Below are 12,943 nucleotides of genomic sequence, written 5' to 3' on the forward strand. Positions count from 1 at the left end.
TCACGCCGACGACCGTATCCATCATACGTATTATATCTACAAACCAAATTTAATTAAAATAAGAACACAAACCAAAATATTTGAATGTTGGTTTTATAAACTTTACTCAATCTTCACAAAATATGAGAAATTAGAATCAACTATGAATGAATTGAATGTTTTTTTTTTCGAACACAGGATTCCAAGCATCAGTGTTAAGCTATGGTTACTGCTTGTTACATTAAAATGTGCCGAAACTTGTAGTCTATAAAAAGCCCTAGTATTAGATACAAAATAGTTTTAGATTTTTGTTAAGATTTGCGACATTTTAATTTGATTTCTATTTTATTTTATTTTTGACATTATTGATTTCACAATTTACTTTTATTTTTTATTATTCTTTAAATTTTGGTTTGTATACACTTGACGATCTTTTTGTGAATTTCTGCTATTTTTAAGGAAGAATAACATGTCAATTTTCAATCAGAAATAAATATTATCTATCTATCTAAAAGGCGTGCGTAGATTTGAGTGATGGGTCGACTTAGATATATGTCTGTGATTCCATCTTAACGAAATATCGGATTTATACGTATTATAATTATTTTCGAAATTGCCATTTATTGTTTGCAAGTGAATACCATAATTAAGGTATACTTTAAGATTTATTATTAAATGTTAATACCAAGACTTAATAGTTGTATTATGTATACAATTTTAAATATTTATAAGGACGAAAAGGTTTAGTTTTGTACGAATTTGTAGTTATTTTGTACTTTAATGCCTTTAAAGAACAAAATTATGTATTATTTAAGTATCTTAGGTAGGTACTGTAAATTATATTATTTTATTATTCTGTTATTAGAATCAGGCTATTATAAGTTAAACCATAGAGAAATAAGTAATGATAGAGTGCTAACACTGTTCATCAGTTTTCTTACCAAATGTGGGTTATTTCGTAGTCGACATCTAGCGTCAAGTAGTGGATTTATGAGTACCGCTATTTGAAACCAGATGTCACTAGTGTCGCGACTAAAGAAAAATGTATTGCTAAAACAATTTGCAACTAATATTATAAGCAGAAGTAATTGAAAATAGAGTTCCGGTTCATCCGGTTATAATATTAGCTGAGAATTGTTGAGCATTGTTGACTTATCGTTCGTTGCGACATCTATTGTCAACTAGCAGTACTGATAAATCCACTACTTGACGCTAGATGTCGACTACGAAAATCTCGCGTTTTGGTAAGAAAACGGATGTATGGAGTTAGCACTCTATCCTTAATTATTTTTCTATGATACCAAATGAAATAAACATTGTCCCCATTTTCCTCCCCGAAATTGACAGCAGTCGTTTTCAGGGGGGGGGGAGTACCTAATCTGTGCCATTCAATATTATATATTGCTATATTTATCTAACAGAGCAACTATTAATTTCAACATAGAGAAATATAGTAAGACAAGAGTGCTCACTCCATACATCAGTTAGACTTATTAATTTCAGTGTCTACATCTAGCATCGAGTAGCGGAACTATCAGTACTGCTACTCGACAATAGATGTAGCACCGACCGGAAAGTCATCTCAACAGCATAAGACTTTCCGGTCGGTGCTACATCTATTGTCAAGTAGCAGTACTGATAGTTCCGCTACTCGATGCTAGATGCTAATAGTCTTTTTGGTACTAAAACTGATGTATGGAGTGAGCAATCTATGTATTTTTTTTCTCTATGATTTCAATGAGATATGGAGTTTATTTTTATTAATTTGACTTGAAGACTTATTTTAATGTAAATAAAAATTAAAAGGAATGAAGTATTTTAAACTGTTATTTGATATTTTGCTATTTTGAATAGTTATTTGTGACGTCCCACGGGTAAAGGTACCTTATGGCCGTTGGCGCTTACGCTATTATTGACGCCGCTCCGCCGCCGCGCGCTATTATTATTGCGGCGCTATGCGACGTAAGCGCCAAGTGCCATAAGGTACCTTTTGCCGTGGAACGTCACATTTTATGATTTCACAATTGACTGAGGTTTTACAAACTTGTTGATTATTAAATGTTGAATGAACATACTGATTGTTTTCATTTTATAGTCTCATTATCTTAGGTAGATGTAGTTTTATAACCTTCTTTTTAGGGTTCCGTACCCAAAGGGTAAAAACGGGACCCTATTACTAAGACTCCGCTGTCCGTCCGTCTGTCACCAGGCTGTATCTCACGAACCGTTATAGCTAGACAGTTGAAATTTTCACAGATGATGTATTTCTGTTGCCGCTATAACAACAAATACTAAAAACAGAATAAAATAAAGATTTAAGTGGGGCTCCCATACAACAAACGTGATTTTTGACCGAAGTTAAGCAGTTGCTGTTTTTTTTTGCTTGTTTTGCTCTATTTTGTGTTGATGGTGCGGAACCCTCCGTGCGCGAGTCCGACTCGCACTTGGCCGGTTTTTTTCATGTAGATACACTTATTAATATTTTTCATCGTTGAAGACACACCTTTGTTATTTTATTAGTCTATCAATGATGAGAAACACAAAACTTCGAATGGGGTTCTTTTTAGGAAAAATATCTGGGAGACCGAGCTTTGCTCGGAAAACATGTAAAAACTCAAAAATGCGCGTTTTCCCAGAGATAAGACCTAGCTAGATCGATTTTTCGCCCCCAAAAACCCCCATATAGTAAATTTCCTCGAAATCGTTAGAGCCGTTTCCGAGATCGCCGAATCAAAGTCAAATGGCGTTCTAACAGTTTTAATCTTTTGTCAAAAGATGGCAGTAAATATACTGGGGCTACATAATTTACCATGACAGTAACTCTCTATTCACTCTATTCTCTTTGATTTTATCTAACAGGCGGGCGTTAGCACTAGCAGGGATAGTAATTAAGAAAATACAAGATTGCTTGTGACAACAGTTTAATATGACATTGATATAAATTGATGTCGTTTTAGCACAATTATATACACCGGATGTGTATACCTACTCGTGTATGTCAGCCTTTACGGTGGTCTGTCTCCCAACCAAGATGGCGTCTGGTTAGTAAGATAAAAACACAAGGAATACAGCACTAATTAATTGCGTAATCTGCGTTTTATTTCAAGATATTACACCGGATAACAACAATTAAAACTTCATCTTTCCCCACAGCTTACAGACTCAGGATGATGCGACTTCATATGCCCTTTCAAACTACATTTCTGTACAAAGGCCAGCCCACACACCGCGCAAGTAAACCTCCTGTCATTATTATGTATCCGCATATGCTCTGTCAAAGTTTTCTTCCGCGCATATGCCTTTTTACACACCGCACATTCAAAAGTCCTAGCCCCGGTATGCTTAACCATATGCATGTTCAATTCTTTTCGAGAGAAAAAGTTACTAAAACAGATCTCGCATTTAACAGTACGCTCCTCCAAATGGTCTCGTTTCATATGTTGGGCAAGCATGTTTTTTTTTCTATATACTTTGTCGCAGACATTACATTTATATTCTAATTCGGCTTCACCATGTTTTTCAACTAAATGTTGGTATCGTTTAAAATAAGCTGTGAAGCGCTCCGGACATTTTGTACATTTAAACCGCTTTAACATCTTATGCACTGTATCTACATGGCTTTTAAGCTTATGTTGCGATGAAAATACTTTCTTACAAGTATCACATTGAAAACTACCTTCGACATGTATAGTTTTGACATGAGTATTTAATCTATGGTTAGTCACAAATCCCCTGTCGCACTGATCACAATTATAATTTCTAAAATGTCCGTTCATATGTCTTTCTATTGATCCGAAACTCTCAAACTTTAGCCCACATATTTGGCATATGTAGTTATTATCCATAGGTACTTTGAATGGTATTACTCTGTGTTCGAACTCGGTGTAAAACTTTTTGTTATGTTCTGTTTCTAAGTGACTTTTAAAGTCTTCTAAAGTATTTAAGCTAGCGTCACACAAGGTACACTTTAAGTGTGTTATGTCTACATTAACGATGAAACAGTAAGGGCTGAGGGAATGCAAAGATTTCTGGATATCACTCTTTTTATGTTCCTTTTGGTGTGTGCGTAATTCTTCAATGTTGTCGAACATGTCTTTACAGTAGAAACAGGGCAGACCAACTCTACTTTTACCCTGAAAGAAAGTAAAAATAAGTTTTAGGTAAAAATTTCATTATTCGTACAAGCTTTTATCGCTGACTGTACTTTTCTTTCCACATGCAACTAATACTCATCGAGACAATTCTAAAAACCCCAAACACAGTTAGGTTGCGTTGTTTCATCACAGAGTTTCTATGGCCACCTCCTGTCTCCATCATCAGATCAGCTCGATGGCACCATAATATTGCATTGTCATCCGACTTACATATGTATGCAAAATTTCAGCTTCATTGGAAGTCGGAAAGTGGGTCAAATTTAACTTGCAAGATTTGATCCGTACAAACATAGTTACATAGGTACATTGCAAGTTAAATAAAAGCTTGTAAAAATATTGTACTCTAGTGTTACCATATCTCAAAAGACAGGTTCTCATATATTTTTAAAATTACAATAGCTTGCCAGTCGCCCAGAACTCCTAAAGATGTGCAGCGCCAACGTCGAGAGACCTACATACATTTATTCTTTGTAAAACTGCAACATGTTCAGACACTGACAAGTTAAATGTGACACTGGCGACGACCGGTCTGGCCTAGTGGGTAGTGACCCTGCCTGCTAAGCCGATGGTCCTGGGTTCGAATCCCGGTAAGGGCGTTTATTTGTGTGATGAACACTAATATTTGTTCCGGAGTCATGGATGTTTTCTATATATATAAGTATGTATTTATCTATATAAGTATGTATATCATCGCCTAGTACAAGCTTTGCTTAGTTTGGGGCTAGGTTGATCTGTGTAAGACGTCCTCCAATATTTATTTATTTATTTTATTTACTGGCACCTTTGTATTTTCCAAATATTATGTTTTACAATTAACATTGAACCAAACATTTTCGTATAATTTCCATCTACTAGTTGTACCTTGAAAGCAGTAACGTTAGAGTACCTACTCCAAAATAAGAGTATGCATGGGCGGCGGTAATCGCTTACCATCAGGTAATCTGTCTGCTCGTTTGCCTCCTATATCATTAATAAAAAAATAAGCTGTGTGTTGTGGAGATTAGCTAGGGCTAGTGTACTTTAGCCGCTATGGCGTACGGCATTATACTTTGGGGCAATGGTGTGCCGACATCAAAGCCATTTTTGTTTCACTGCGGATTTGTGGTATACTTAATCATAAACCGGAGTCACAGATTATATAATAGTTCTTACGAACAGATACTTATCTCTCAAAGAAAACGCAAATACCTACCGTTTTAATACCTACACTAAAATACAATGGAATGACCTTCAACGCGCCGCCGCGCACCGGCGCAACGCTAGGGTTGCCGACGCTTAGAAATGATTTACTAATATAAGATACCTACCTACTTAGGTAGGTACAAATGTAAGTTTTAATTGTCAAACTAACATTAGAACTGGTCATATAAAAGCATAGCGTAAAATAACCATGAGCAAGATAAGTTGCAATAAGTAATTACAATATTCCGTTTATGCGTTTCATTCTGACGAGTGACTGCGAGACATTTTAAAAGATCATATCTCCCTGCAGTAAACGCAGTGTTTACGCCGTCTTATAAACCGCGCAATGAATCAATAATTCAATACCACCTAAGTAGCTTGTAGCTTGCAACCACAATTGAAACTGTCGTAAAAATAAAACCAAAAGTACTTGTATTGAGAATGTCTACCTACTTTTCCTATCTATCGAAAGAGCAAAAACGGTATTTTTTATTACTTTGTTGTTTCTGCATTCATCCACACTACAAGTAGTGTTATTTGTTGATTGGTTCAAGACATTTCTTTCGCATACATTTTAGCATATTTGAGCGCGCGGCGACGCGACGTGCGTGCGTGAGCGCGCGTGGCAACCAACTGGCTTGCTTTTCTACCGTGAACGGGAACGGATTCGTAGGTATAAAACCGAGCTCGCGCAGAGAGAGAGATAGGCCTGCCGGAGTTACGATGCGGGCATGATTTTGTGGATGAATAACTTTGTTTATTAATGACACACTAAATTAAAAATAGCAGGCAGTAAATTAAGCCAAGCTGCTTAGAAATGTTAAAGTAGTTTCTGTTTTTACAGTGTTTACCTTATTTTTGGGTAGTGTAAGACATTCCCGCACCCTAAACATATGTGACGTTCCACAGTAAAAGGTACCTTATGGCCGCTGGCGCTTACGTCGCATAGCGCCGCAATAATATTGGAGCGGCGTTAATAATAGCGTAAGCGCCAACCGCCATAAGGTACCTTTACCCGTGGGACGTCACATATGGTATTTAGTACCTTGAAAGGTGTAACGTTGGAGTTTTCCAAAATAAGCTGTGCATTGTGGACGTGACCGGCCTTCTCGGTGACGATCGGTTGTTCAGTTTTCTGCTTGCTTTCCAATTTGGTCTCCCGGTTTAGTCGAGCTTTTACGTTTTTTGAGCGAGTTTGCCTTCCTGTAAGAGGAGAAATAGTATATTAAAATTGTGCTTCCATGTTGGATATGATATGATAAAACACTATCAATGCTATCATGTTGTCCCTGTCACACTATGTAAAGTTATATAACAGTCAGTGTGGGAGCCACTGACCTACTGCATAGTTTGTATGAATATTGTATGTATATGTCACCGTAAAATTGTAAACACTCGTCATATTATAATCTCGCTAGTTACATTATTAACTGACGGTAGGGAGATTATAATCTAACCTAACCTACGTTAGATTATAAACTAACGGGTTCACAATCTTACGGTGTCATATATAACTCACTGTCCTTGTATTCTGTCTCCATGTAATTATGATCATCATCTGCCTTCTCTCTTCTCTCATCTTCCTTGCTCCTTCCTCTCTTCCTTCTTTCTCCTTCTTGCTTTATCTCAAGGTCTGGTGGGACTTTCACTGTAAACGTAGAAGACCAATATTTTTACCAAGGACAAATGGCAGTGACAAAAAACTGATTTCAGTTTATAATTGTTACAAAACTAGCGCCCCGGCTTCGCAAGGGTTAACAAATTATACATAAACCAGATAAAGTCAAAAACTACTGAACTCATTTTCATGCGGTTTTCACCTATCAATAGAGTGATTCTGGAGGAAGGTTTAGGTGTATGATTTGTTAAGGTTTACCCGTGCGATGCCGGGGCGGGTAGCCCCCCCCCCCAAATTTTTTGTAATTACTACATAGTATAAAACAAAGTCGCTTCCTGCTGTCTGTCTGTCCCTATGTGTGCTTAGATCTTTATAACTACGCAACGGATTTTGATGCGGTTTTTTTTAACAGAGTGATTCAAGAGGAAGGTTTATGTATAATTTGTTAACCCGTGCGAAGACGGGGCGAGTCGCTAGTTAGAATATAATAGTGAGACTCCACAGTCAAACAAATGTAGTTTTAGTAGAGTTTTGTCCTTAACAAAAAAGTTGTTACTTTTGTGTAGGCACCTTCTGGGCTGGCTCGCTCCATCGTAGGCCTCGTCTTCGCCTCGTTTAGTCTGTGGCCATAAGTAAACCCATTTATAATAAAACCGGCCACGTGCGAGTCGGACTCGCGTTTCAAGGGTTCCGTACATAAAGTCCGACTCACGCTTGACTACACATTTCTGATAGGTTTTCCTGTCATCTATAGGTAAAGAACTATTTTGTGTATTTTTTTCAAAATTTTAGACCCAGTAGTTTCGGAGATAGGGGGGGATGGTCATTTTTTGCCTATTTTCATGAATAACTGCGAAACTATTAATCCTAAAACTATAAAAAAAAAATATTCGAGATTCTTACAATGAGCTCTTTCACTTGATATGTAACACGATATAGTTTGAAAAACTTTATTTTTTAAGTTTCTCATTTACCCCCCAAAAATGGCCTCCATATTTAAAATTCATTTGTTTACGTTACACGTCCATCTTTGGGTCATAAACTTACATATGTGTGCCAAATTTCAACTTAATTGGTCCAGTAGTTTCGGAACAAACAGGCTGTGACAGACGGACGGACAGACAGACGCACGAGTGATCCTATTATATAGGGTTCCGTTTTTTCCTTTTGAGGTACGGAACCCTAAAAATAACTCACCATCGTAGTATTCTGTCTCCATGTAGTCGTGATTATCCTCTGGCTCTATTTTTATTTGTAAAGTTATTTCTTGCTGTGCCTCGAGGTCTGGAGCATCTTTCACTGTAAACAAATAATACAATAAAATTACAGTTAAAATTATGGCATCAATCCATACTTATATTATAAAAGGAAGACTGTCTGTCTGTCTGTTACCTCTTCACGCTTAAACCGCTGAACCGATTTAGTTGAAATTTGGTATAGACATGGTTTGAGTCCCAAGGAAGGACATAGGATAGTTTTTATCCCAGAAATCATTCCTTAAGGGGGTGAAAAGGGGGGTGGAATTTTGTATGGGGAATCAACAAAAAGCAGAATGGATCAAATAAAGAGCTACCTAAATTACTAATTCCAGGCAGACGAAATCGCAGGCAAAAGCTAGTAAGTAAATATTCTTTATTGCACCAATAATTATTTTGGGTTAACAGTTAATTTGGGTAGAGTTAGTTCTATAAATAAATAAATAAATATTAGAGGACGTTCTTGCACAGATTGACTAGTCCCACAGTAAGCTTAAGGCTTGTGTTGTGGGTACTCAGACAACGATATATATAATATACAAATACATATATACATAGAAAACACCCAAGACTCAGGAACAAATATCTGTGTTAATCACACAATAAATGCCCTTACCAGGATTCGAACCCAGGACCGCAGCTTAACAGGCAGGGTCACTTACCCACTAGGCCAGACCAGTTGTCAATGTTGTTGTTTATCATGTTGTTGTTTATTTTTCTTTGATGGAGGGTGTTGGTCATTTTCCCCCACTGGACCAGCCGGCTTAGGGGAGGTACAGTCAGCAGCAGAAGTTGCTATGCGGGCGAGGTGTTCAAAATTACCTTGACACGCTCTTATTCTCTTGACAATAAAGTCGCGTCAAGATCATTTTGTACACATGGCCCGCTTAGCAACTTCTGCTGCTGACTGTATTTATTTATTTAGATACAAATGTAATCTTTCCCATTATCATTTCGATTGTGGAACCGTAAACCACAGACAAGACATCCTCTAGACTGAGCATAGTAATCCTACCCCCTCTGCCACAAATATACGGTAGTTTTACTCCATCTTCGAGTCAAGTGTCAGAATTCCGCCTCACCTCGTGGATTCGCTCACCTCGTCCCCCCCCCATGACATCACCCCCGTATTTTTGGCAGCATCGGTTTCATGAAATAATTGCTCTAAACTCCGTCTAGAGGATTCCTAGTCTATGCCGTAAACTTACCAAATTGCAATTGCTTCTCCGCATCAACAACCATTTTGCGGAAATTACTTGCATCCCGCAGTTTCTGGATACATTCCACACAAATCAGATTACTGTTGCCACTTGATATTGATAGCTAAAACCAACAATAAGTGTAAGGCCCGAGTGGACGCTCGAAGCGGAGCATTCGGCAGGGCATGCAGGGTGGCGTCGGGCTCACGTGTGAGCAGCGTGCACTAAGGCCGCTCCTATACGCTTGCATTTGTTTGACATGCACGCCCAACTCGAGCGTCCACTCAGGCCTTACACTTAGGGTCATTGCGTCAGTTCACCGTCCAGTTCCTGTTTCCGTCCACTTGGCGTAGTTGCCACAAAGAATAGGATATTTTCCTACTAGTCAAATCAGTTTCTTTTTTAAGAACTGTCAAAACAAATATGGAATTTATATGAAACATTACACAGTGATGTCATGGTCAACCTGCGTACTCTTTATATTTCTATCGGATTTATTAAATAGGACTAGTGCTTAAAAATACCTGCTATCTATGTTTTTACAATAATGATATGGTGCTTTATTTCATGCATGGTGTGAAATAATTTATTTCAAATACAGCAAATACCCTATTATATATACAGTCTTAACCTTTTTTAGGGTCAGTTATAGTGACCAAAGTACAGGACATTGGTTGACGTATTGCTACTCTGCAATGGGCATGGGTCACACATACCTCAAAAAAAAATTGCAGAAAATATATGAAAAAGATTGCAGGCCCATTCTGGAGGAGAGAAGCAGCAAACCAGGCTGCTTGGAGGAAAATAGGAGAGGCGTATGCCCAACAGTGGGCGCATATGCGCTGATGAAGATAGCGACTATTGGTTATAACACTGTAAGATTGTGAACCCGTTAGTTTACAATCTAACATAGGTTAGGTTAGTTTAAAATCTCCTTACCGTCAGTTTATAATTTAACTAGCGAGATTATAATCTGACGAGTGTTTATAATTTTACGGTGACAGTTACAACGACCACGGCCTCGAGTACCGAGATTCTTACAAAATATTACTTGAACAATGTATTTTGTAAGTAAACACTGTATTTCAATCTTACACTGTCTGCAGGAGGCAATTATAAGAATCTAATGCCTCAAATGACAATTTTTAGTATGTAAGTCATGTTATGCTTGTGACACGTCTAAAACTTATAATTTGATCTGTTATTTAGCAGGTATTACAAATATATTTGCGATACTCTACCAGGGTCCATGTGCCTATATGTTACTATGTAGGTAGTCACTGTAGTCTACTCGTATGTAATATAAACATGTACATTGGATGCAAAATAAAGATCTCTATCTCTATCAAATACTTACAAAAACATTGAAACATTCCAAGAATATATCGAAGTACACTTCGCGAGTTCCGTCACAGTAATATTCTTTAAAGACGTCGCGATGCTCGCCTGCATTCAGACAACAACGGCACTTGCCAAATAACGTTTGAATAGAATCCATTACCCATGTATTTTTATAAAAACCACCAATATACACGCTAATAAATGAAAAGAAAACAAATATTTAGTTTGGCCTTCGGCTAGTTCGGCATGGGCTGAGTTTATCACTTTTTTTTTTTGCTTGAGCAAGACTTGAGTGCCCGTAGCCAACGTCAAGTTCAGCCGTATCCAGACGAGCTGGGCAAATCGACCGATTTGATCAGGAAAATAATTGGCGCCAATCTCATTTAGCGTCCACACGTACATCAATTTAATCACCAATTTGCATTCCAATGGCATTCCATAGATACTAAATTCGAAAATTGGCATTATTGTGTCCGCACCTGCTGATTTGATCGGGGATTCAAGTTGGCTTTTGCGTCCGCACGGCCTGATTCGATCGGACAATTTCATCAGATTGGCGAAAAATGGCTCGTCTGGACTCCCCTTAAACCATAAACCAATATTTTTTTTTCTGTGGGAGTCGGAAATCGGATAAATGTCACTAAAACATTGAGGTTATGTTTGTTATTGATTTAATTTTGTCATTGTAAATCTGAAATCTTTAAACGAAATAACATTGTATATCCACCAGACAATACTCAATACATAATATGTCAGATATGGAGGAACCACCAATGAAAGTATTAAAAATGGATGTGAGTACCGTAACTTCTCTTTTCGTCATTTCATATAGTCTGTGCGGAAAGAGAAGAGTCGTGGAATGTATGGGGCCCAATACAATCCACGACTCTTCTCTTTCCGCACAGACTCTACAGTATATTTTTACATATTTCTAGTTCATCAAGCATTTAATAAACCATGTATTAAATAGTTGCTTTTGATACAAGTATGAAGATTTATTTGAGTTAAAGTGTCTATACGTATCCACCATTGTAAAGATTCTCACAAGAGATGCAATTTTTACGATGATATTTCGAAAAAGCGAGTATTTATCATGTCGCAGGTAGCTCCATCATCCCTGGACTCGACCATGGATAGTCAGGAGGAAGGCCAGGAGGAGTGGCTGAGTGAGGGGGTCCTTACAGATGATGACTATATGGCGGCTAATGTGAGTATACAATATACCAGGCGTGTCTCACTCCGCGATTTCGTCGCTTTGCTACATGTAGCTAAAAGTACATCCGTTCGGCCCCAATTTTGGGGAAAGCCTGAAGCCTGAAGAAAAATATCTGTGCTGATCGTAACAGACGCGTTTTGTTAGAGAGTGAGTCTTCTGTACTTAGTACTATTATTTATTTTGTGAATATACACACAAATAGGGTAATTGTGTCAGATACCGTCCAATTATAGGAGATGCCAACTTTGGAATCCTATCCTATCTTATCCTGAGTCCTTCCCCGGGACTCTCTATGCCAAATTTCAACTAAAGCTGTGTCCAGACAAGATAATTATTCGCCAATCTGTTGAAATTGTCCGATCAAATCAGAACGTGCGGACGCAAACGCCAATTTGGCTCGCCGAATTCGACCACCGATTATGGCCGATATTACCGATAAAATGGGGTGCCGGACGCTATAGTTCGTTTTTTTAGCATTAGAAATAAGGTACAACAAAATCTTGATGTGTCTAAAAGACATTTTAAAAATAAGTTACGGTAAATATGTAACAATTATGAATCTAATACGATCTTTTATAGTCTTCTGCTTTCATAAGTAATAGTTATTGATTTTTAAAAAGTGTTTTTCAATTAAAAGACATGTCTAAATCGCTTACCTTCTTTCAAGTTCTTTCTAATGCTAAAAAAACGAACTATAGAATACCAATTTGTGATGCTAGTATTTTCGTTTTGGAGCATTTTTTTAACTTACAGGGCTCAAATATCGCCTTAAATTGGTGATTAAGTTGGAGATTGACGCCAATTATTTTCCCGATCATATTGGTCGATTTGCCTAGCCCGTCTGGACACAGCTTAAATCGGTTGAGCGGGTTAAGCATGAAGAGGCAACAGACAGACACACTTTCGTATTTACAATATTAGTATGGACTCCGCTGAAATTGGCTATTCTATTTTTCAGTCAAGCCAAGAGCAAGACCAACAACCGGATGTCAACACCA

At 37.6% G+C, this 12,943-nt stretch overlaps 1 protein-coding gene across 1 annotated transcript; it reads right to left on the minus strand.

Moving 5' to 3' along the window:
* Nucleotides 1-3,104: 3,104 nt before the first annotated feature.
* On the minus strand, nt 3,105-10,953 carry LOC134659885 (zinc finger protein 26-like). Its single transcript, XM_063515593.1, has 7 exons — nt 10,746-10,953; nt 9,387-9,512; nt 8,852-8,939; nt 8,131-8,232; nt 6,835-6,963; nt 6,361-6,518; nt 3,105-4,112 (listed from the first exon to the last, which is right to left on the minus strand). The coding sequence occupies exons 1-7, from the start codon at nt 10,884-10,886 to the stop codon at nt 3,117-3,119; spliced, it is 1,740 nt and encodes a 579-aa protein (XP_063371663.1). The 5' UTR covers nt 10,887-10,953; the 3' UTR covers nt 3,105-3,116.
* Nucleotides 10,954-12,943: the final 1,990 nt, after the last annotated feature.

This window comes from Cydia amplana, chromosome 25 (assembly GCF_948474715.1).
Source record: "Cydia amplana chromosome 25, ilCydAmpl1.1, whole genome shotgun sequence".
Taxonomy (NCBI): Eukaryota; Metazoa; Arthropoda; class Insecta; order Lepidoptera; family Tortricidae; genus Cydia; species Cydia amplana.